The sequence below is a fragment of the Oculina patagonica genome, chromosome 3 (assembly GCF_052425735.1).
Source record: "Oculina patagonica isolate OP01 chromosome 3, crgOcupat, whole genome shotgun sequence".
Taxonomy (NCBI): Eukaryota; Metazoa; Cnidaria; class Anthozoa; order Scleractinia; family Oculinidae; genus Oculina; species Oculina patagonica.
Genome location: NC_135760.1, coordinates 938778 through 965198, shown reverse-complemented (window position 1 = coordinate 965198; position 26421 = coordinate 938778). Strand labels below are relative to the sequence as shown.

The 26421-nt window shown below is 37.5% G+C and overlaps 1 protein-coding gene and 1 pseudogene across 3 annotated transcripts in view; both read right to left on the bottom strand.

Annotated features, from left to right (window-relative positions):
• Window positions 1-17060, bottom strand: part of LOC144646004 (signal peptide peptidase-like) — a 28819-nt gene extending 11759 nt beyond the window's left edge. Inside the window, exons 1-8 of one of the 2 annotated variants that reach the window (XM_078505519.1) lie at window positions 16820-17060; window positions 15951-16049; window positions 15051-15133; window positions 13509-13597; window positions 9392-9477; window positions 8620-8745; window positions 7928-7985; window positions 7474-7557 (exon numbers count right to left, since the gene is read on the bottom strand). In XM_078505519.1, coding sequence (XP_078361645.1) covers window positions 7474-7557; window positions 7928-7985; window positions 8620-8745; window positions 9392-9477; window positions 13509-13597; window positions 15051-15133; window positions 15951-16049; window positions 16820-17014 — 820 coding nt within the window. In that variant the 5' untranslated portion in view covers window positions 17015-17060. The remainder of the gene's footprint in view (window positions 1-7473; window positions 7558-7927; window positions 7986-8619; window positions 8746-9391; window positions 9478-13508; window positions 13598-15050; window positions 15134-15950; window positions 16050-16819) is intronic. The other variant, XM_078505518.1, reaches the window with a different exon arrangement.
• Window positions 17061-19186: 2126 nt separating this feature from the next.
• Window positions 19187-25055, bottom strand: LOC144645530 (uncharacterized; annotated as a pseudogene). The gene is made up of 5 exons (XR_013569302.1): window positions 24881-25055; window positions 23724-24240; window positions 22481-22734; window positions 21196-21270; window positions 19187-19834 (listed from the first exon to the last, which is right to left on the bottom strand). The product of XR_013569302.1 is annotated as an uncharacterized LOC144645530 (transcript).
• Between the last annotated feature and the right edge of the window lie 1366 nt (window positions 25056-26421).

The window sequence follows — 26421 nt, the reverse complement described above, 5'->3', positions numbered from 1 at the left end:
AGGAAAAATAGTTTTAAGTTTCAGCGTTTTATTTTACAGGCGAAATTTCAAAAGTTTGAAGTGTTTGAAATTTGGATGCAAATGGCCGTTTTCGCCGCTTTGAAGAATCAAATTTTCACACTTCTTTGTGAAAACATCGGAGGCGTTAAAACTATCCTATTAAAACGAAACTTGGCACAAATATTATATTACCCTTACACTTTAAAGTCGTGTAATAATTTTCTCAAATTGTTATTTGTAGCTTTTGAACTGGGCGTATTAATTCAGTCGCCATTTGTGTTTCACCGACGAAGGAGAAAATAAGGCCAACTTTGACTACTGTAAATGGCCACTGGTATATATCATTTGGTCAAAATATTTACATGTTTAGAAACCTTTGTTATTGGTCTTTACATCAGAAAAGTTTCAGCTTTGGGAATGCAATATTTCTCCGTCAGTAAAATAAAATGTCATGGCATATTAGCGAGTTGGATTTTATGCAAATTACAAGGTTAAAATGCATTTCGGCAATGAAATCACTAACAAGAATAAACCATTCACCGCTACTTATCCTTGTTTATGCTGCTGAGCATTTGCTGACGATATCACTTCAACTTCCAGTGTCCTGTTGAGTCCTTTGACGAAATATATCAAGTGATGATGAACTTGTATGAGCTAAACCAACGGCCACCACTTGTCAATAAACTCGACAACAGGAAATTTGATATATCCACGAATTGACATCTGTGCGGCGCTGATTTCCCGGTTTTCATCGCTCCCTTTAGACGTATTTTTAAAACATGGTAAACTATGCATTCCAAGCTGCAAACTTATCAGTTTTTTATCGATACATTGACAACTTCCAGGAGAATTATTTTTTTAGGAATGAGTGAGCGGAGAAATGGGACTGACCTTTGGATTGACCCCCGCGCCGTCACGTTACTTCCTTCGGTGACGCGCGGAATTAAAAACGTAAAAATTGAAAAAGCGACATATCACATACACAATACTTCTTTTAAAAAGATCATAACATTACACTTTTCTAGATTGCGAAAAAATAGGATAGCCTATTTATTAGGATTTTCACCGTTAAACAATTACAATGTTGTGATTATCTTCTGTACCTCACTTAGCTTCACTTCGACTCACTTCTGCTTCCGAAGAAGTATTACTACCTTCATTGGTATTTATTACCTTCATAGGTCGTGTTGAGTCGGAAAATACATAAAACTAATGTCTGTTGCTTCAAATATATATTTCCAGTCTTACTGTCCTATTTCCCGTTTCACATTTGGCCAGATTTTTTTTTCATTCGCATTTGTCAGCAATGTTCAGAGCCCTACAAGGTGTGAAAACATTAAGGAACATTAAAACATTAAGGAATTCATTTCTTGATTAGTCTCTCTCGCAGCCGTTTTTAGTGTCGTCACGCAGACTATTTCTTGATATGCCACGCAGACTATTTCTTGATATGCCTCTATCAGGTTACAAACTCTTACTCCAGGTCTAAACCGTTAATCTAACGTCCATTTTTGTGATGCAACACGTAAATATGATAGCCCTGATAGTCCGCGCCAGCAGGGGTAAATAGGCATGGTGTATAGTTTTTCGCCCTACATTACAGATAAATGATATGGGCATGTAGTTCTTCGCCCTAAATTTTTTTATATGTATATAAAACTATTTTACGACAGGGCGCTTATTTTATTTTTTTTGAAAAACGACCAAATGTTCAAAACAAAACTTTAATAAATATAAAATAACTACCAATAACAGAAACTATATAACAGTAATAAATTGTTTAAAATAATTGTTCATTTTAGCAGTAAATATATACGGTACGGTACGGAACGGTAGATGTTCACACTAGCTATGCAACGCTTTCGAGTGATATACCTGATTGAAGAAACGTTGACCCGTAAAAAGCTCAAACTATGAACGATAAGACCGAATGGGATTGTGGGTAGACAGCATTGGTAAGCTTAGTAGTATTCCATTTATTTATAATCAAGGTAATATTTTCAATTTTTCTATAAAAGCATGATTTATGCAACCTGTCGTATGGTAATGTTCATTCTGTCACAGAAGACGATTACTTTTTCCGATTTCCCAGTAAACATTTGGGTCGCATCGTTTATCGTTTAGGCTTTTCACGGGTCAACGTTTCTTCAATCAGGTGTATACATACACCTTATTCGATGGTTTAACATATAATACGCGCGGATATTTTGCGAGTTGCGTAGTATTTTTCCGAGCCCCGTAGGGGCGAGGAAAAATACGAGCAATGAGCAAAATATCAGCTCGTATTATATGTTAAACCATCGAATAAGGGATTTATTATTCCACTAATTTTTCCACTTTGTTTGGGCCAGTATTCCGTAAATTTGTCCGCACGTATTTTTGCCCTGTTCTACTGTGTAATAACGTGGCATATTTTGCGCGTTCTTTTGCCCTAATATGGTAAAATGGCGCAATAGTGGAATAATAATATGGAATATCTCACGAGTCACTTGTATTTTCTCGGTATACAAACGAGCCTTTAGCAAGTGACAAGTGGGATACCACGTGACAAGCGGGATATTCCAAAGAACACCACGAGAAAGTGTTGTGTAACTATTTTATACCATGCCATAGAAAATACGCTTACTAAATTTCATCGGGAATAGCAGCGCACGATGGGAAGGTTGAGTTGAATACCGTCGAATATACAATGGCTTTCCTGAATTCTGATTGGCTGTATTTTCTATGGCATGGTATAAATGATTTTATCTTTTCAATGTCGATGACTTCAGTAGGGCAGTTATCCACAATATTGACGCTTATAAAAATGAGGGCGCTTATAAGAATGGGGGTGCTTATTAGAACGGGGGCGCTTATAGAAATGAGGGCTCTTATCAGAATAGGGTCGCTTATTAGAATGGGGGCGCTTATTGGAATAGGGACACTTGAAAAAATGAGAGCGCTTATTAGAATGGGGCCGCTTATAGTTGAATAGTTGTAGGACTGGCCAATCTTAAGTGCTCATTTGCGAGACGTTGGTCGGGGCGGAGGAGGTCCACAGAGAATCTCGAAAATGCCTTCTCCTTCATTTTGTGCTGATATGTATTTTACAACAACTAGACTATAAAATTTTATAAAAAGGAATTGCGCCAATTTTCACTCATTCCGGCGCATGCGATTTTGCGTATGTAGAAGGCTCCCTAGTTTGCCCCCGACAGGAAAACTAAATTTCCAACATAGTGTTTGATTTTGTTGGGCTATTTCTTGTGGCTATTTTGGAGTTTGCCCCCGCAGACAAAAAAAGCTAGGTACGGCCCTGTAAGAAACGTTGCAAAATGCTCCCTTTTTTATCGTAAATTTTCAAAATACGAACAGGTAAAAGTTATAGGCCCGCGCCTAGGGGCCTATTATTTGTTTAGCATGTTTTGAATAGAAAATCGAACGCGCGGGTTACTTTTTCACACCTTGTAGGGCTCTGAACATTGCTGACAAATGCGAATAAAAAAAAAATCTGGCCAAATGTGAAAAGGGAAATAGGACAGTAAGATTGGAAATATATATTTGAAGCAACAGACATTAATTTTATGTATTTTCCGAGTCAACACGACCTATGAAGGTAATAAATACTTCTTCGAAAGCAGAAGTGAGTCAAAGTGAAGCTAAGTGAGATACAGAAGATAGTCACAACATTGATCTAAGTTTATATTTATTTCACTTTCTGATGTATGTAAAAAACATTGTAATTGTTTAACAGTGAAAATCCTAATAAATAGGCTATCCTATTTTTTCGCAATCTAGAAAAGTGTAATGTTATGATCTTTTTATAAGAAGTATTGTGTATGTGATATGTCGCTTTTTCAATTTTTACATTTTTAATGCCGCGCGTGACGGAAGGAAGTAACGTGACGGCGCGGGGGTCAATCCAAAGGTCAGTCCCATTTCTCCGCTCACTCATCCCTAAACAAATAATTCTCCTGGAAGTTGTCAATGTATCGATAAAAAACTGATAAGTTTGCAGCTTGGAGTGCATAGTTTACCATGTTTTAAAAATACGTCTAAAGGGAGCGATGAAAACCGGGAAATCAGCGCCGCACAGATGTCAATTCGTGGATATATCAAATTTCCTGTTGTCGAGTTTATTGACAAGTGGTGGCCGTTGGTTTAGCTCATACAAGTTCATCATCACTTGATATATTTCGTCAAAGGACTCAACAGGACACTGGAAGTTGAAGTGATATCGTCAGCAAATGCTCAGCAGCATAAACAAGGATAAGTAGCGGTGAATGGTTTATTCTTGTTAGTGATTTCATTGCCGAAATGCATTTTAACCTTGTAATTTGCATAAAATCCAACTCGCTAATATGCCATGACATTTTATTTTACTGACGGCGAAATATTGGATTCCCAGAGCTGAAACTTTCCTGGTGTAAAGACCAATAACAAAGGTTTCTAAACATGTAAATATTTTGACCAAATGATATATACCAGTGGCCATTTACAGTAGTCAAAGTTGGCCTTATTTTCTCCTTCGTCGGTGAGACACAAATGGCGACTGAATTAATACGCCCAGTTCAAAAGCTACAAATAACAATTTGAGAAAATTATTACACGACTTTAAAGTGTAAGGGTAATATAATATTTGTGCCAAGTTTCGTTTTAATAGGATAGTTTTAACGCCTCCGATGTTTTCACAAAGAAGTGTGAAAATTTGATTCTTCAAAGCGGCGAAAACGGCCATTTGCATCCAAATTTCAAACACTTCAAACTTTTGAAATTTCGCCTGTAAAATAAAACGCTGAAACTTAAAACTATTTTTCCTCGAATAAGTTCACCTAAAGCAATGTTTTGGCGAAATGAAAAAAAAAATCGATTATTTCCGAATGTCTTTCAGTTCTCCAAACTCTCCGAATATAGCTCTTAATACGCTTTGGTAAGTTAAGCTTTGGCAAGTTTAACCTGCGATCAGGCGTTCTTTTTTTCTTTTTACGAAAGCGAGAGGGAAAAAAGAACGCCTGATACATTTATTTAACCGGCCGCCAGCCGCCCCCTAATTTAAATAAACTAATGTGTCGTCGAACTGTCAAATCACTCTTTGTAGTTGGCGGCAAATTCGAGACTCGGATTTCCACAAGGCGTGAAAAACGTCTGGAGAAAAATTGTACATATGTACAGCCTGTATTTAAACTTCGCCGTGTTGAGATAAAAATGCTTTTAGTAGCAAGGTGAGATGGCGCTTGTGAACATATTTTTATCAGTTGTACTGGATGCCGTCCCTTTATTTCAGCTTACACACACACAAAAAGGAATTCACCGACAAGAGCTGTTTTACGGCAGATAGGATCGATCGCTTTTGTAAACATTCCAACATCTCTGGGATATTGTTTTCGAAGAACAACAAAAACATCTTCACGGAACCAAAATTATTACGCATTGTCGCTCACTCTATTTGTTCTGCCTTCAGAGAGTTACACTTGATATCTGTTAGGGCTTCAGCTAACGTAGAAAAGAACTCGTCCTCGCAGTAAACGTGACTCGTCTTTGCCATTACCAGCTTCTGACCGGAAGTCTCGTTGAAATACGACAACCAATCAGTCCACACCGCTCCATTGAGTATTGTTTCTCGACCAATCAGACAAAAAACCAGAATCTGGCTTTTTTACATGACTTTCGACAAGCAAATGTATCATGCCCTCCTTCCCCCGCAGCAGTAGTAGGGAGGGAGGGTATGATTTCAGGTTATGGCAAGTTAAGCATGGATATGTTTAAAAGAAGTGTATTAGTATAGTAAACTATCACGTAGACCTTATACGGACTCCATTTATTGTATGCACATTATATTTTAAGGAACATGCTTTTGAGAAGAACAAACTGATTTCATCAGTGTTGATTTTCTAATTTTTGCTAATTTTATCAGTCAAAATTTATGTTTACTCGTCTTATTACTGCTAACAACAGCTTTCCTAAGAACTTTAAGCCTCACCAAGGCAAATTAAAGTGTTTAAAAATAAATAAAATGAGTATGGATGTTAAACTTTTGGTTTTGACAATATGCAAATTAGGTCAGGGTGTGCTTCAAAATGGGTCATTAAAGAACTAAAACATTACACGGCCCAAATTTTTCTCAACTGAATTTTGTTCTACATGCATTGGGATAACTCCTGATATAAGTGTCCTTTTTTTCTAGTTAGGCAGTTAAAAAATATGAACATCTAAATTTTGGCAATTTTGGGTAGTGGTTTTCTCATCAAAAGTTGGCCAAGTTTCGTGTTATGCCTCACACTGTCAGAACCCTCTATGCCAAATCAGCATATATGAAACGAAAGAGCATTTATAGTAGAATCACAGCCTACAAGTATTTAGTCAAAAAGTTTTGTGTGTTTGATTTTATACAAGTGCAAACATACTCCTTCAAAAGCAGGATTTTTCATGATTTGAAGGCTCAATATGGGACCACCCCTGGAACTTTGAAAGTAAAAGTCAGAAAACCAAACCCAAATGGCTTTTAGAATATCTCATCAAGGCCAACTTCTGCAGTAAGTTTCAGGAAAATCGGTTGACCCCGACTTCGAAGGTCTGGAACACTTTCTCTGACAGTGGCACTTAAATACAAACGTGAAAAAATAAAAAAGAAACATGAAAACGTTTTAGATGAATTTTAATTCAAGATGGGGTCAAGAAACATTTTGAAAGGCAAAAAGATTTAGAAAATTTCAAAATCGTGAAATTTTGCATGCCGTGGTAGAATTTAATTACATGTATTAAATCACCCGCGCCAAGATTTCATTTTCATTTTGCAGACCATTTGTTTTACTTGCTGGCTTTGCGGATCCCTTCACAAATACTATCATAGTTCGTAGAAATACTATACATTACCATTTTGTTGACTGAAGTCTTGGGAAGTGTGTAAGTAAAGCTTTTACATCAAGAACAAAAATAAGATTATTTCGCTGTGTAAACATTCAATCGTCTCTGATACGCGACTTTGCCGGCTCAACTGTACACGGATGAAAATGGACACAATTTTTTCTATTAAATGAAGAGCATCTTCAAAGTAATCCGGCTCAAAAATTTTCTGGCTACCAGCCCTTTTTTTAAAAGCAGTTATGCGTGAAGCTTGCTGCAAAATCATTGCGTGACTGACGTAGCAGTTTTCAAAAAAAAAAAATAATAATTGCTTGGACGTGTCAAAAAAATCACTGGTTTCGCAAACCAGTACTCAAACACTTGAATAACACAAAAATATATATTTCACGCTTAAGAGAATTGAGGGTATTAGATAAAATTTAAAATAGGAGAGTGATTTAAAAGCTTCTGCCGAGTAAACATCAAGGGTGCGTGATTTGAATCCTGGCCAAGAAAGTGGCCGAGCGGGTCTGGAACGATTTACCGACAAGACTACTACTACTACTACTACTACTACTACGACGAAAAAATTCCGGGCGATTTATGAACCGGGCCGGCCCAGTCTCCCCGCCCGGTTAATTATTAATTTACCTGGTATAACAATGTCTCCAAGTCCCAACATGGCAAAGTTGGATGCTGATAATCCCTTCTCAAGGAGATCCATTGGAAATATCACTGCAAATAAGTGGAAGACTTTAGTCATTCATGCTGTACAAATGCATATACTGTAATTCTCCCCACAGGTTCCCCCCAGTCTTCAATTCATGGTTAGCTTTACTACATGTATATGTTTTGAGATCAGTTTAAAACCCTTGTGCTAATTTTTATCAGTCAGAAGTAAAACCAAAACCACTCCTGACCTAATCGCACACATTTTCCTGTGCCTTACGGCAGCTTTATGTTTTTGCTTCAAGTTTTGTCAGATTAATTCACTTGATTGTCTTTGTCTTTGTCCTTTATGATTGGCCCGCATGATTACTTTAGTTTTGTTTTGCAACACTTACAGGTGCAAACAGAAAGCTGTCTATAATTTGTAGGAACTTACATTTGATTGGTGCCTCAAAGGACTTGGCAACAGTTACCATAACATCTGTTCCAAACACCTAAAATATCAATTGAATGCAACAATAAAACAACTGAGACATGGCAAGTACTACATGTATGACTGTACAGTATGACATTGAAAGTAGTTAGAATGTCAAGATAATGATTGTGTAGAAGGTTACTGGTTTGTATCTTTACTAATTAGTAAACAGGACTTATTTTATAATAACTGATTTTGAAATCACAAATAATATATGTGCATGTAGCATGTAAAGAGAACATGATCTTGATTTCGGCACACATCTACAACAAACACTATGAATCATTGGCTGGCATGTGGGAACAAACAGGTTTGTCTTGACCTATCCAACTTACACATTGCATTACAGTTGAGCCCCCCATCCAAGGGGGAAGGGGGTACTTGGGATTTCAAGTTACAGGGATTATTGAATGCGGCAAAAATCTAGACCCCAAAAAATCACTAGGGCTTCCAACAAAATCCCTGGACCAAAAATTACCCCAAAAAACTCTAATGCCAAATTTCTGACCCTTAAACTTCTAGAAAGGGGTCAAATAAAACATTATTATTTTGTTTGTACTTTATTTGCAGAACTATGGAATGATGCAGTTAGGCTGTAGAGGTCATATTGTTGCACTTACAGTGCAGGTACATAACATAAAATTATTACTTACCCAAAATATATCATAGACAAAGAGTCCTCCCAAAAGAATGCAGCCGGTTGTTACTGTGTTCAAGTGAAGCAACTCAACTCCATTGAGAGAGAATGCCAAGCCAAATATATTGTTGGCAATCCAGTGCTACATGTGGGAGGAGAACAAAATAAAAAATTACCAGTTATATATGACACTGGGTAAGGTGAAGAAAGTGTTAATATTTTTAGCTTAAGTAAATTTTACATACTTGTTAACATCCACCTTCCTTATTAGAATCGCGTAAATCATGTCTAAGAGGCTTTCACTTTTAAAAATTTTCTGACGGGGCATGCCCCCAGACCACCCTAGTGGGAAGGAGCCTACGGCCATGAAATATGGGTCTTAGGCCCGAAATAATTTGGACTCTCACTTTCAAAATCCTGTCTAAAAGCCTGATATCCCCTCCCTCCACCCTCATAAAAAACTTGGGACTTAAACAAGATAGTAAACAAAAATATTGGTAAACAGCCACCCCCCTTTGAAAAATCCTGGATCCGCCCCTGACACCAGGCCTCAAAATGTCAAACTTTTGGTTTCTGGACAAAACACTTTTATCTTGAAGTGTCTCTGAGTCCACCAACCCAGGTGTACAGTGTACAAAAAGGTGCAATTCAGTTGGGAAAGGTGGTATAGTTACTTAATAATAGAGATTTAGATTATCTTGGAATAAAATTTAGCCAAGCCTTTCAATATTGTATGTATTTAATTAAAAATAATGCATTATACAAAAGTCATGTATAGTGTAGCATACCTTCTTCCATAAATACCACACTCCGAAAGCAGATGAGATTGCAAGGCAAAGCAAGTCTATTCTGTCAAACTCGTAGTTTACCAGTTCTTCAAAAAAGAAAAAAGAAATGAAAACACAATAGTTAGCACTATTGAAAGAGACAGACCAAAGATAATTTGAACAATGTACTGTAAAGATAGTGCTCGCAGGTGATACCCATGCAGGGATAGCAGGAGGGCATTTTGCGTGCGCATGCGTCGATATGGACTAGTGCGCACGACAGAGAAGTTCTGCTATCGATTGTTTACATATTTTCCACAATTTATGGCCTAATTTCTAGCTCAAAATGAAACGTGTTTTAAGTTTTACTTGCTGTATACAATACTAAGAGTCCTTGCTTTATCTTCTGACAACAACAAGCAAAGTTTGGTGTCGGCGTGCTGTTTATCTGATCGACTTTGGCTATGTGTATTAAACATTGCACGTGGACAAAATGGCGACCGAATGTCGAGAACCTAAATACCTTGCCCATGTTTTTAATAGCCGGAAGATCTAAACGGACAAAGCGCTACGGCTACTTAGTACTAAAGTATAAAACAGCAATTTTAACTATACGATGTTATAATCAAGTATCCCGGGTTTGAGCGAGTGCTCATGATTTTGTTCAGATTTGTCATAAAACTACAATTTAGTCGTTCTCACAATGCAAAAATCTCAAAATCTAGCCTTGATCTCCAGCGTCTACCGATGATATATGGAGCCTGAAGTACTTAAACTATCGTCTAATGCTGCGAAGGTAGCGTTAAAAAATGGTCAATTGTGGAAATTTTTAGCTTTCTTTAACGTACGTTCTCGCTGGTTTATCCTAACAGAGAAACTATCGTTTGTGATTATTTCCTTAAACGTGAGCATTGGTCAAAATAACTTCACATTTCGATGATACCACAATTATTCTGTTGAACAAGAAAATAATTACTGCGATCGGTCTTAATTTTAAAGTGTTATGGTAATTCTTAGCTGGTAGACTATTTGTTTACATTTTACTATGTTAATTAGTACATTTTTGGCTCCTTTATCAAAATCTAGCCTTGATCACCAGTCAAAAAATAGCATGAAACGAACAAGCTATATATATATTTTTCAGAAACGTTCTAATAACTGCTGTATAAAATGTCTTAAGAAATAATTTTTAACTATAAACAATGTTATTTTCAATTTTTCATTCAACGTTTATTTCATTAAGTTTGATGTTCATTTTGTTATAACGGCTGTTTTACTTCTGTGTCGCCTAAATGTGTTTTAAAGAACTGCAGGTCTTGTTCCAGGAAACCCTGTTTGCCAGTCGAGGGCAAGTTGGCTTTGCTTTGGAGTCATCAGTGAGCTGCATTATCATGTGCAGAACACCCAAACATGTCGTTCCCCTCAGGGAAAACCCTTTTCTTTGGTGGCCGTCCCTTTAGGCAAAAAATCACCCGACAAGCTATAATATTGCTCGCACTCTGCCTGTATTACAGCAATTGATTTGATGTGAAGTTTTGATCCTAATATATCACACTCCAGCACACGGATAAATGTTTTCCTCTTTTTACGGCCTGTTTAATTTTTGTCGGTGAAGGCTTTCCTACCTGTCCCACATATTTTCCCATTATTTGCAACAACGATCCCGAAGCTGGCCAGAAAATCTGCTTTATAAGAGCCTTGCCACACACAAAACACTTTTTCTTAGCGAAATTTAGGCCTATATTAAATTATGTGACGATAAACAGTACAAAAAACAAAGTTTGAATCTTCCGCGCCATTTTTATTCCCAAGATCACGCGGTCTTTGTACAGCGGTTGCACGCATGCGCACGCAAAATGCCCTCCTGCTTGCAGGGATGTACAGTGTACATGTAGCTAAAAGCCGACTACAGGCTAATTTCACCAGCTGAAAGAGAGCTTATCACCAGCTGAAATTTCACTAGAAAACAAAGACCTGAAATAATTTTAAAGGTATAAAGACCAGACAAGCTGGATGAACTTGTGAATGAGCCTGCTTAGTTTTTTCTTCTAAGCTACTGTACATCCCTGTGTGAAATTATTATAGTGCGGCTACTATTACCGGGGTCACCCAGACAGAGTTAACCAATCACAAAGCAGAACGGAAACAATAAATTTCCATATTTTTTCCTTCAGCTAATGAAATGTCGAGTACAGAACAAAGAAATTTCAACTTCTTCGTTCGCCACGAAAACACATCAATGCTAAATTTTGGCTGTATGGTGCTGGATTTTCAATTAACTTCGATTGCATCCCTTTTGAGCTTGAGTAGTTGCGACAGCACAAGTTGGAAAGTAAATATCAGCGACATTAATGAAAGAGGAGTTCGAAACAGTGTCAAAACAGGGAAAGCAACGGCCATGCCATGTCTCCAGACGTAAAAGTGCGTGGCGGAGTTCGCTCGTGACAATTTCAAACAATTTCCTCTACGGCATCAACCGGAGTTTTGGTAGTACCATTTGGAAAATAAATGCACGTAAGGCCAGCAAAGGAAGACATTCTAAAGTGCATAACGTATCAGAGAAAGCGACGATGACAACATTTTCTTTTACTTCACACAATAAAATGTCAGTTGAGCAATAAAAAAGGGTAAAATTTCATTTTGTTCACTCGTGAAGCTACATGTATTTACTTTAGGTATGTTGAATAGAGCATTAGCTAGCGTTTACATTTTGATTTAAAAATTTGAGGAGCTTCACATGCTGTAGAAATGAATGTCATTCGTCATGCAAGTTTTCAAGAATCGATTTGTGAAAGCAGTGAATGCGACGGCCGTTTGTTAGTTTCAGTTTTTCTTGCAATTGTATAAACAATGCAAGACACAGGACAAATTCCGAACAGGAAAATTGGTGATGTTTTCAACACTAACATACTTTGTTCATACTTAGTTCAGAAGGTCATGCAAATGGGCTGTGATTGGTGGATTTCGATCCATCTGGCTCTTTAGCACGTCGAAAGATGGATGAAGTTTAAAGAACAGTTTCGCTTGCTAGTTACATGTAGCAATGAAAACGTTACTAATGTTCCTGTTTGGAATGTGTTCTGTTTTCTGCATTGTTACAGTTGGGAGAAAACACTGAAACAGCCGGCTATAAAGTTTTACTTTTTCCGAGAATCAAATTCCGCCACGTAGTTTGTCCAAACAAACAACCATCATGTTCACTGCTTTCACAGAGATTGAAATCGAAAGATGGATGAAGTTTAAAGAACAGTTTCGCTTGCTAGTTAGTAATGAAAACGTTACTGATGTTCCTGTTTGGAATGTGTTCTGTTTTCTGCATTGTTACAATTGCGAGAAAACACTGAAACAGCTGGCTATAAAGTTTTACTTTTTCCGAGAATCAAATTCCGCCACGCAGTTTGTCCAAACAAACAACAATCACATTCACTGCTTTCACAGAGATTGAAATCGATTCTTGCAAACTTTCATGACAAATGACATTTAATTGTACAGTATGTGAAACTACTCAAATTTTAAATCGAAACGTCAACGCTACCTAACGCTCTATTCAACATATAAAGTAAATAGCTTCGCGAGTGAACAAAATGAAATTTTGACATTTTATTGTGTGAAGTGAAAAAACGTTGTCATTGTCGCTTTCTCTGGTATGTTATGCAGTTTAGAATGTCTTCCTTTGCTGGCCTTTCATGCATTTATTTTCCAAATGGTACTAACAAAACTCCGGTTGATGCCGTAGAGAAAATTGTTTGAAATTGTCACGAGCGAACTCCGCCACGCACTTTTACGTCTGGAGACATACATGTATGGCATGGTCGTTGCTTTCCCTGTTTTGACGCAGTTTACTTTCCAACTTGTGCTGTCGCAACTACTCAAGTTCAAAAGGGATGCAATCGAAGTTAATTGAAAACCCAGTGCCATACAGCCAAAATTTAGCATTGATGTGTTTTCGTGGCGAATGAAGAAGTTGAAATTTCTTTGTTCTCTACTCGACATTTCATTGGCTGAAGGAAAAAATGCTGAAATTTATTGTTTCCGTTCTGCTTTGTGATAGGTTAACTTTGTCTGGGTGACCCCGGTAACAGTAGCCGCACTGTAATAATATTTTGAAATGAATAGGACAATGGACCCTCTAAATCACCTGACTTCTTGTCACCCTTGCCCTCTGTGAGATCAAGGGTATAGTTCTTGTTTGGAAATGCTGCTGGTAACAAAAGTTCAACATTTGGTCTGAAAAGAGTCAAAGAACAGTACATTATAAACCAAAAAGTTCTCAATTTTTATCCACATTGAAAAATTATCATGAAAATTATATTGTGTGTACTGTAGCTACCAAAATATTAATTTGATTTTTATAAAAGCTAACTTGCATCAAATTGTACAGTTACATAAACATCTTACTGGTCTCACAAAAACAGAATACCACTGCAGATTAACAATAAGATTATGAGCCCGAGTTTTTTACATGTACATAATTACGAGGCCCTATGCACCAACTAAGTTGGCGCCAGGGGACAGTTGAAGGTGACATGATTGTACTTGTATGAGCAAATTATAGTCAATGGGCGCACCCGAGTTAACAAAGGTTCATAAAAAAACAAGGATGGCAATTTCAAGCCAAAATTCATGAAAAATTTCCCATTTAAGAACAATAAGCATGCGATTGTGTCCTATCAACAAGTACAAACAGTGAAATAACCAGTGAGATTTGCAGATTTCCAGTAAAACACGCTGAGTGGCTACTAATCACAAACTCATAAATGGAGAGAAGAAACCTGAAAAAAATTTTCAGATTTATTTTCACAACTGCTTAAGTTATGTTCATAACTGCGAGGATCTTCTCTCCATTTATTCTTCATCCGCAGTTCAAATATATGATTTCACATATTCATTATTTCAATCACAAACTCATTGCAGGGTTGGAAACTAAAATTTTGGAGCACTCGCCATGTGGGCGCGTGACCTTCAAATTGCACTCGCCCAGATCAATTTTCACTCGCCCAGTCTCCTACATTTAAGGAAGGAAAATTTAGCCCCTCTCCCCGACAAATAATAAAATATACCGTTATAACTTTAATTTTAAATCATGTTCAATACTCATCGTGCCACCGTCGGTGGTCAGTTGCGATACAGACTGCAATCTATTTCTTCAATAAAAAATCACAAAAAATAGACGTTACTCCACAAAAAACCTTGAGCACGCTTACTTCAAAAGTTGAACGCAGTTTTAAATTTGAAACGTCTTCCCAAATTCCTGTAGTTTGCAAGCAAAGTGAAAAAGAGACGGGAAAATCGGGAAATAGCGACCTTGCCGCATTTCGTGGCTCGGTAGACGAGTTAGTGTGTTTATGTCCAGAGGTATTACTTTGTACAGGTATGTCCATCATGTAACAATCACCAAAAGGAAGCCATTTTTGTCTGTTTACGAACTTGAACGCAGCTTTGTTGGAGATTTCAAAATGTTGGTAGGCTATCGGCTTGTGGACAATGTGGATTATTTTGAAGTGAAAAGTAAAAAGTATGCTTATTTTGAAAAATATTATACTGGATATTAAAATCGTACTCGCCAAACCGGGCGAGTGATCTGTGATTCATACTCGCCCGACGGTTTTCACACTCGCCTGGGCGAGTGGGTGAGCGCTAATTTCCAACCCTGCATTGACAAATACAATGTACATGTTACCTGAGCAAGTGTGTCACAGCCAAAACACCAAGACCAAAGAAATACAGAGTAAGAAGCAAGTTAATGTACTCCTTGCTGAACAACTGAAATGATAAAAGGGAAAGTCACAATAGGTACATTTTAAAGATACTGTAAGTAAAATAATCAATTAAAATATTATTCTTTTTACTAAGCAACCAGATGGAGTATATATATCCAGACTTCATGCACATGAGTCTGAATAACAATTCCTGAAAATTGTTACACAAATATTATTCACAGCTGCTACACAATGCGAATAACATGTATTACCCCAATTTGGTAGACAAAGGTTCTTTTATAATTGAATTACCTCAGCAACCAAATGATTGCACAGGAATGAGTAAATTTAAAAATGCAGGTATACTGTATGTTTACAACATGTTGATAGTGGTGGCACTCTATTCAAATTACATTTTTATTGAGGTAACATAGCCAAAATTAGCGAAGTTAACTAGAGACTGTTCTTTCCTCGGGAAATAATTTAATTTTACAAGGATTCTCCAACTTGGGAAATACAATGTATTCAAGACTAGTGCTTTATTGGAGGGAATATATGTTACACCCACTTATCATGAAAGGCCTTTTGTGGTTGAGGCAAGGGATTAAGAAACAATAAATAATTGGGATTGGGACAACCCGATAAAAACCTTCAGGTTTATGGGATTGAGGGAAAATTTTAGCCGGGATGGCGGGATCTGAAAACCCTATTGGGGATCCTCAAAGAGAGATACCTTTTTAATTCACATGTACTCTGGCTCATCAAAATCAAGCCTTTTATTAACATGGTTTATGGACTTGGAACTTTCACAATACCACAGAGTCTTGGTAGTTCCCACCATTTCTGTTTCACAGTGGTTTTAAGCTTGCTTATACACTCACCTTGAAAAAGATATAAAGACCCAGAAGGGTACAACTGGCAATGATGGGAAACATGGCAGCATCTTTTGATGTCATGCTCTCTGGCTGTTCACCATTTTTCTGCAAAGACATTAATGTAAAGATGAAAGAAAATCACCAGTGACTATTTGAGGGTTCAGAAGCCGTAAAAGCAACACAGGAATGAGACCCTCTATATAGCAAATGGATTTTCAACAGTTTGGTACCAGCAATGGTTAGATATCTGAATGTGATTCTCATGTATCAGGTTCTTCTAGTAGTTCTACAAGTTGCCCCCAATAAATTATCTGCCAGTGGAAATGCTGGCACAGCGAGAATACAGTGTCCTTGTGTCCTACAAGAAGGACAACAACACAATGCCACAGCTGGTCTGGCTAAACCATCAGACCTCTGGAGTGATGTCCTAACCATTAAAACACCATGCTTTCCACTAAGGCATACAAAAACATTAACGTCTAACAAATTTTGCTAAAATAATCTGTCATAATAATTAAAACCACAAATGTTTGTTGATAGATCAGAGGGAAAATGTTTGTTAATGACTTAGGTGAAAACAACTTCCATGGCTTAGTACGATCCTAGAATTCTCTATATCGCCTTTTGCTATATAAGAAACCAACGAAATACCGGAAATCGACTTTCGTGTTCCTTTCAATTTCACCCACGCGAGAAAAAAAAGATCAAGTAACTTTGATGTACACGTCAACAAAACTTTACCTCTCAAGGAAGCTACAAGAGTTCTAGTTAGTAAGCTTATAAGGGAGGACTTTTAAGAATATAAGAAGAAAACAAATCGGCAATACAACAACTAAATAAAGGCTGAAAAATCAAAACTTTTGCGATCAACAAACCTTCTGTTCAATGAGATACTTGACAGAGCGAAAGGAACCGAAAAATATCGGTAAAAGCGCCATCAAAACCAAACTAGTATACGCCACAAGCATTCCCTCGGGTGTAGCCGCGGCTCTTCCAGTGGCATTCTTGGCCGTTTCGTTCACTGCCGCCGTAAGATTCGCCAGAGTTTCGTTCACAACTGATTCCGCCATCTTGACTCTTTCGATGTTCTTTTGTTCAAGGAAGAAGCCGGCAGTCCCAGAGTTCCTTGCTGGCCTGGCCCGCGGCTGTTTTCATTTCCAATGGTCGAACTACACGTTGCTTTCCGAGAGAACAATTTTCACCTGCTTCATTTTGCGTCATTATAGATTCGATAAGACATTTGTAACCCATGATCCTTTCTCTTTCGAGTGGCATTTTCTTTTTGACATTTTCAAGCGTTAATCTTTCGGTTTACCGTTTTCTGTGGGTGAAAATCGTACTCCCGTCGGGAGGGGGGAGGGGGGCAGGGGGGCAGGGGGTAAGACCACCTCTGGGACTGTCGAGGTCGAGACCCTTGGTGATAAAAATTAAAACCTTGAAAATGACTCATTTTTTTAAACTATACAATATCCTCAAATAATTTTTTTAGAAAAATATCAAAAAGGATTTTTAATCCTCTATAAACCACCAACTTAACTTTGGTTTGAAAGTGTTGATTATCTTCCCATTTAAAATATCGTTCTATTTAAGATTGTCTTAAACCAAACATTAAAAACAAACAAATGAAAATACAGCTTTTCTATGGGACTGGTCGGCTTGTCGCTAGCGCTAGTTACCAGGCTTCCTCACTGTGAGAAGTACAGTAACTGCACAGCTGGGGTCTTTTCGGCAAAGATTACCAGCTGATAGCTGTCTTATAAAAAAGCAAAAGTGGCGAGTCTCGGTAGACAAACTAACAAGGGTGCTGATAAACAATAACCTATATTTTGTGGGGAAAATATGACAGCCCTTATTCCGAGAAGCGAGCGGTATCAAGTCCGAGAGCGAAAGCCGAGGGAAAATGCCACTCTTCCGAGGACCGAGTTAGTGTCTATTGACAGGTCAGCTTCGAGCCAAAGTGGCGCATGCTGCCGGAGCTTATCCCGGTTTCCTTAGCATTAAGCAGCTAGGAGTATTTCTACTCCCCCCTGGATGGGATGCTAGTCCATCGCAGGGAACCCCCCAGCATTATTTCGCCGGTACCCATTTATACACCTGGGTGGAGAGAGGCACTATGAGAGTAAAGTGTCTTGCCCAAGAACACAACACAGTGACCCCGGCCAGGTCTCGAACCCGGAACGCTCGCTCCGGAGTCCGGCGCGCTAACCATTAGGCCACCGCGCCTCCCAGTCTATTGACAAACCCTTGCATATTCTTGAAGCCAAATGGACGCCATCGTGACCAGAAGCTTCTGTTTTGACAGTACATTATCCCTCTCTATATCAAGGAGATCTCGGCCAAGCTGCCAAATTAAAGGAGTTCAGTTACTGTTGAAAAATCTTACTACGGTCTTTTCAGCCTATTCAATTAATTGAACAGTTTATTTGGGGCGAAACCCGAAAGTGTGAACGTAGAAAGCTTATTTTCAAAACTTGGGTGGAGTATATATAATGCGTCACACGATATGTTTTAATAGAGCAGTCGTGCGCCAGAAAAAGGGTTCGAACGAACCCCAAAAAATTTTTGAAGTCGCCATTTTTGGGGGGTTGAGAAGATAAAAAAAAAATTACACAAAACAATCAAAAGACTCTGACCGGTCGATTACAAGGACGACTACCCTCCTTGCCAGGATTATTGTAGGAAGCCGCAACATTTTGGCATTATAATGAGAAGTTCTAATCTTTTGGATTGGTTTATTGACGTTCGTCTTGCTTTCTATCCTTGAAGTGGCGCCTTCGGCAATAAGAACTAGCGTTAGTTGGCTGAATAAGCAAGCATGCGCATTTCTTATTTTGTACATTTTTGGACAAAGCTCTTAGATTCCGAAGAGCTATAAATATTGAATATTAATATTAATATATCCCACCTCAAAAATGAATGCAGGAAATGGCAGTTGAGAGAACCTAAATTTGCAACATTTTCTGGGAGACATGCCCCCCAGACCCCCCCCCCCCCTCCCTCACCCCCGCCTTGAAGTTTGCGCCTTCGGCGCTAAGAAATACCTCCCAAAAAATAAAAGAATCCCCCTCAACAGAATCCACCCTACGGGCCTGTCATGAGCCAAACTCTGTATCTTTATTTACACCTTTATTACAGTTTAGGATAACAAAGAGTCACCATTGGTTAATAACTTCTCTGCTACATTTATTCTGTATAATTACTGTTCTCTTACAAAAAGTCAATAACAAATTTACAAATCTACTACAACGTCGTGGAAAAATAAATCGGCTAATTATAAAATCAAGTGATAAGAAATAAATAAACCCAACCTAACAAATTTAATGAAATAAAACTTGGATTTATCATTAATAATCATTATGCTTTTTTAATTATAGCAATCTGGCTTAAAAATTGCATTGTTTTTTCTTATTATAATCGAATTCTATTCAAAACTTCCTTGTTACTTTGGAATGAAAAAATATCTACGCTCGAAATGTTGCCAGCATACTAAATAACTTATTCAAACCTATTATAGTCTACAGTTTCCGTAGTTAAAATTGTTCAATACCAGTGCTATATAACATTTTACATTGACTTCAGTTAGGACATCTATACATCACTTCAAGCAATAAATTGTCTGATCACTTGCTTAATGGGCGCCCTGCAAACTGGGCACGGGTCCCCCCTTTGCTTTAAAACGATTGCGCAAGCCCAGCAGCTGCAACAGTGTCCTGTGTCGCCGTGGATGAGCGTGGCATTCTTTGGTTGTTCCAGGCAGATAATGCATTTGACTGAACTGTCATCTGCGTCTTCAGGAAAGCCAACAACGTTTTGTTCTTCTGTCACAAAAGACGGGGTGGCGTCAGCAGCTGATGTGGGCATCAAATGATCTCTTGCAACCCAAGGGTTAGCTAAAAAATCACAAAAAAAAAATTAAAATTAAATGACGCAATGCATCCCCTAGATTATAAAAGCCTGCTTCGCATGCGCATTATACACACCCAGAAGTACATAATCTAGAAGTCTACATCTCTGGTAATGGATCTTGTGGTATCAGATTTGCGGGTGGTTTATTTTTAGAGCATCCTTGCGCGCGAGACGCGCGAGATCGCGCGAGGAAATGGCGTACAAGTCTGACGAAAAATTATCATGGCGGACACGACGCGGTAAAATTTTGCCAAAAAATTCAGACTGCCATACGATTTTTCACGTCTCATTGGAGCTACAAGAAATTTATCTTTTATGTTGTACCCCGTTCGTTACATGTCGACAAACACCTTTTTCATGCTGGCATTGCTGGTCATGCTGCATGCAATGTTAGTCCGTTTCTACAAATCTCCGCTTCATTGTTTAAAATCCCAACTGTAGTGCGCTTAGAAAAAAGCGCCGCCAATTACGACCAAAAGAAACAATCAATGCAAGCCATAATTATGTACCTCTGACACACCTTGTTCTACTACAAGGAAGAGTTAGTGACTTTGGTTTAGTTTCCCATATAACGCAAACAAAGTCTCACTCTGTGATAGCTTTTCTATCGGGGAAAAAAGACGTAGTTATATATTACCATTATATTTTTATTTACCGATACTTCTTTTTGGCGTTTGGTTACATTTGCTCCTTTTTTATAAAGCTGACATTTACGATTGTTTAATTGATTGAGCTATGGAACGGTTATTTCTCAGTAAAAGGGACTCAGATGTCACGGATTTTAACAGATTTTTGAAAAGCCCAAATTTGTATTTGTGTCGTAGGAAACCTTTAAAATAATGCTCCATTTTTATAAACAATTGCTATTTTTGAGCACTAAAACTGTTTAAATGCGCGTTTGACTGTGGATGGCTCGGATGGAAATGGATTACATTTGAAACGTTACTCAACGTTTTCAAGTTGTTTCGGCACGCCTTAAAAAAAATTGATATTTTTAGCCAAAGTTTGATTTCTATCCCCCAAAAAGGTTACACGTCTTCAGTTAAAAGTTCAAAGACAATGCTTTTTATGGGTAAATTTGCCCACCGTTTATTTCAGAAGAGTGAAGACCAAAAAACTGTGAAATCCTCTAGACATAGTCCCTTTAAGCTTATTCCAACAGTACAATGTTGTTCCGTTAGACTACCTTCTTGAGAAATTATTATAGGCACGCAATGCATTCAGATGATTGCTCCAATAACTGCTCCAAGTTCTCTTAACCTAAATTCCCTCAACGTGTGTGAAAAGCTTTCAGAGAACATTGCTGGTGCGTAGGTTTTGGTTTGGGTGCAAAGCTCACACATACCTGATCTTGCGGCACGTTTAAATCTTCTTCTGTTTCTGCTAGAGTTTTCTGGTGAAGGACCAGCTTGTTCAGTCGCTGAATAAACAAAAAGTTATCGAGATAAAATTCTGGATTTTACCAGCAGGAGTAGAACCTAATAATAACCTTTTTCACACCTGTAAGACGCTCCAAGCTACAGGAGACTCGTGTGGCAGCGTCGATCACGGTCAAACGATAAAAATATGTAAAAAACAAGAGAAGTACTTGAAAGATAAGGTTCTGATTTTCACTGTTCAAAAATCGATACTTAACCGGTATTCTGATGGTTTGCTAAACTTTTTGGATCTTTACTAAAAAAGTTCTACGTGTTTGAAAACAGGTAAATACGGACTTGTCGGCGCCATTTGTCAAAGCATTCGACGTTCGGTTGGAGCGTTTAAATAGTTAAAAATACTCGCTTATTCGAGGGACTGAGTATATTTACTCAGCAACCATTTTATCTATCCTTACTCATACTTGCTCTTTAATGTGAACGAAATTTCTCAAAATAGACAGAAAAACTGCATGAGACGTTAGACCGTGGTAAAGTTGCAGATAGGCCATATGATAGGGTTAAAATGTGACAAACTTCCTGCATACTAGGTAAATATAGTTTTTTGTCGATATGGGAGAATGTGTGAAAAGAATAGGCCTTATGCATGATAACGTCAGCTCAAAATTTACCACCAAGCCGCGTTTGCGCAAATTATTCGCAACCTTTCGCCACCTTCATCAGTTTCACATGGGTATTCTTTTCATATTTACTGCTTTGGAAATTCGTTAAAGATAATATTTACAAGTTTGCACTTTGAAAGCGAGGCTTGGTGGTAAAACAAGCCAGGTTGACGTCATCATGCCTAAGGGCTTATTATTCATGGCATATTTTTATAAACATCAATGACCTACGTCAGCCGTGTTAAAAAAGATGCGTGATTGGACTGTTGCACGTGAATCTGAGGTGTCAAAGTTGTAGTGTCATCATACGTCCGCAATACGTACGCAGTGATTTTAAGCGTCAAGAATACTTTAAATATTACTATTTTTAGCGAAAATTTATTTTAGCGAACATAATGAGTTGAGAAGTCTAACTCGAGACCACGATACCAGTCGAAAATATAAGTCAAACTGAGTCTTGAAATCCAAGCTGCTCAATTTAGTTATGACTAAAAATACGGAAAGGTCAACCACCTTTGAATTCAGAATCAACATCTATCTGAAAACATTCACAAATAAAATGCTCATAAATATTTGCTACATTTAGTCTTACCTTCGATTGTTGCACTCACGCATGCGCAGTCACGACACAGATCAAATTCACAAATTTGGCAATGCCATGGCCTGTTATCTGTGGGACTGCTATGGTAGGAATAACAGTTATCGCACTTCCAGTCTCCATTGCACCGACCATATACATGATACGTGTCTGCCCTGTAAAGTGGATGGCCATGAAGTGGAGTAATGTGTGGCTTAAAGCAGTCGTGACACACATCAAAATCACATTTCGTGCAATGATGGGAGAATCTGAAAGAGATCAAGCAACAAGCTACATCAATCAATTTTAGCATGACGTAAAGATTTGACGTAAAACTGAAAGTAATTAGGGTCGTTATTTTTGAATTTTTACAGTATTATTTTAAGCTCACAAGGTCGAAAGGGCTAGGGAAGCAAATACACTGTGTAGCCAGCGCAAAGCGCGGGAAAATGTTTGTTTTTACTTTTGTTTGGATAAAAAAGTGGCGCGAGATTTCTTAAAAAATCACTAAGCGTAGTAATGTAAAACCAAAGCAAACGCGAATGACTTTCGACTCTCAGTGGGTGAAAACCGCTCTTAAAGTCTCATTGTATACAAAATAATACAGGTCTAATTTCTCTTGAAATATTCTCCTATATAAATAATAAAATAATTAATTATCTTAATACTTGTAGTGCACAAATTATACATGTTAATACGATCAAATGCGCACAACAAGTTAAAAAATTGCTAAAAACTAATTTAGATATATACTCTTTATCGTATAAAAACTGATATTTTTGAAGCACTACCTTATTCTTACTAATTTTCGCGCATACTTAATTTCGCAAAAATCCGGGAGGCAGAAAAAAAATAAAGCAAAAGTGTATTAAATTTCGCGATGTGGTCAGTGTTTTCTGGATCAGTCGTCAAGACTAAGGAACTACTGGAAATATACAAAGGTCTAACTCACTGTTAAGGGGGGAGTCTGCAAACAAAAACCTAGGTGACTGTGCTTAAGAGGTCTTGGCTGATTTACAAGCTAAAGGAAACAGTCATCAGAGGAAGGGTGATAGTCAAAAACAAGACGAAAATATATTTTCAAGGATAGTTAGTTGCAGTTCCTGAAATAATTGTTTTGATATAAAACATGATATTAATTTTCGCGTATTTAAATTTTGCGCAATGTTTTTTCGCGAGTATTAATTTTTTTTATTTTGAAAATTAGTAAGAATAAGGTAGTTGATGCCCCAAGGTTTTTATAAGATTCATCACTTACGTTCCATTTGGTCTGCTTGTATTGCCACACACACCACATACCCAGCGGCCACCAGCAGTTTTTCCGTAGATAAGCGAGGTATCCACCAGGTTCAGTTTATGATTATGAACAGGATGCCGTCTTGGCTCAAAGCAGTCGAGACAAATATCAAAGTCACTGCAGACGGAACAGTGGTACGAGAATGTTTGTTTGAGATTGGCACTGGTGTTTTTACAAACAGCACACCTCCAAATTCCATTCTGAGCTCCAGAGAGGAGTCTGCTGGTTTCTAAGTAAAGCAGCCCATGTTGATGAGCCGAAGTGTTTTGCTGAAGATGCATGTGCATACAGGAATAACACAAGCTAAAAGACATCGTCTGCAGTAGAATAGAAATGAATTTGTACTGCGTTCAGCCTTGCAATGATCGCACTTCCACAACGAAAATGGTTGGGCCTTCTTCAACTTATGCTCGTGTAGTGGCGTGTGAATCTTATTCTTATGGGTTTCCCGTTTGTTTGCCTTTCTCCAGGCCCGTGGCTGCAAAGTACAAAAACAGAAATTTAAAGCGGGGCACAATACACTACGAACCAGAGGGGCGTGGTGGCCTTATGGTTAATGGCATTAAGACGGAATCCGCTAGGACTTCGAGTATTAATTTACCAAAGTTTATGTACCAAAACTATTTACATTTTATTAATTATTGCAAACTTCTTTGTTAGTGTTTCAAATATCTTATCAAAAGAAATCATTTCTAACAACACCAAACATCAAAACAAATTTCGAAGTTTCTCTGAATTCCACAAAAGTCGATTTAAAAAAATAGCTACACGTGAGATTTTACCTATAGTTTATATGGTTCTTGTGAACTCTGAAATTCATTTTCTCAAGCTCTGATAAAAAATTATTTTCGGTATTATCACGGATAATTACTCATAAAGTAAGCTTTTAACAAGGGTAGAAAATAACGCAATAGGATTTAAATTATACTTGTACTCGATTTTTGTCCAACTAAAATAAATATTACTCGATTTAATTTCCTGATGGATTCCGTCTTAATGCGTTTGACTGCTGTTGGTAACTCAGTAATTTGCTCGTAGAAAATTTAAGCTTTTTGTCTACTGTTTAATATTTTTTAACCTCAAGATAACACGCAATAAATCATAGCAGCAATTCTTACCTCAGGGCCTGGTTCCAACACCTCAGTCATCGCAGATGTCCAAGGCCATTGTTCAGGATATTGCATATTTCGAATTTAAATATCTTTCTTTGGTCAATATATCATCTTGTGCTAAATGTGTGGTAGCTAGTACGCTGTACATTTATATATTTGCAAAAGTGAAAACAAAACTGAATTTAAGTGTAAAAATATCGCAGATATTTTGATAACTCGGAGTTAAATATAGCCCATGTAATAGTAAGACGTATTTGCAAATCTTATCCAGAAGAAGTAATAAAGACGCTAAAATAATAAATTAAGTGCTGTTGCAATCCCCGAGGCAAGCTTGATTTTCACTTCAGATAGAACATTTTCTCTCACATTAATTTTCTTGGCAAGTTATCTGTCATTAGTCTGAAAATAACTGTTGTTTGAGACGAGTTACAATTTCATTTTTTTCTCATCTAATTTTATCCGTCTGCAAAGCGAAAATGGCCATGAATGTAAAACACAAGTTCTTCCTGTTTATTACAAAACTTGCTATTAAAATGATTGTAAAATCTTCATCATAATTTATTTGTAGACCTGAAATGGTTTGCGAGTTCAGTTTGTTGTTGCTGGTCTTGAAACGCCAAGAGCCTTGTTCGTGAAAAACTGCACATACAACACAAAAACTTTCCGTTCTTAGTTCGTTCTGCAAGGAAATACGTCTCTTAGTTAAGCTACTGTGTTAGTATTTATATATATATTTTTTTAAATAATGAGAAAAAATGACGTTTTGGTCAAAATAGCTCGAATTCTATTTTTGACAAATTAGAGTGAAGGCGACTGAAACTGATTGAAGATACGGTGCACGGTATACGTAAACGCAGCGAAAACAAAATATCAAAGTGTAATAAGTTGGCTTATTTGAAGCTTTCTTTCTTGGAGAGTAAATATTCATACACGTAAAGATAGCCGTTTTTCACTTTCGAAATACCACAAAAAAGCACAAACTTGATTACTAAGACGAAAACTCATCCACCAGCAAATAAATTAAACAAAAACAGGAAGCTTGAGAAGCTTGAGAAGCTTAAAATCGGGCGCTTAATAATTAGCTATCTGTTTTGACTTGAAAGGCAGGGTACAGTACAGTAAAAATCACGGGAAAAACAGTCACTTAAACCTATTTAGGCTGCGGGGGGGGGGGGGGGCTTTTAGGCCCGCGCTGACTTTGGACGCTTATAACTTTTTCAAGATTCAACCAAACGCTGCCAAACTTTGCGCGTTTATCTAAAATTTATCTTGCAATAATTTGGTAGGATTAGTTATTGTGCCAGTAACTTGAAATCACCATGGCAACGTCATTTTGACAGGCTTGTTTTCCCAAATTTGAATTTTTCGTGTTTCTATTTAATAATGCAAATCTGGAATGTTTTCAAGAATGCATTATTACTTAATGACATAATGGTCTCAATTTATAAAAATATATTTCGCACAATACAAATAAACGATTGAACTAGACGTCTAGAAAATATAAATTTGTAACACTTAGCAAAGTGCAGCCTTTTCGCAATACTTAA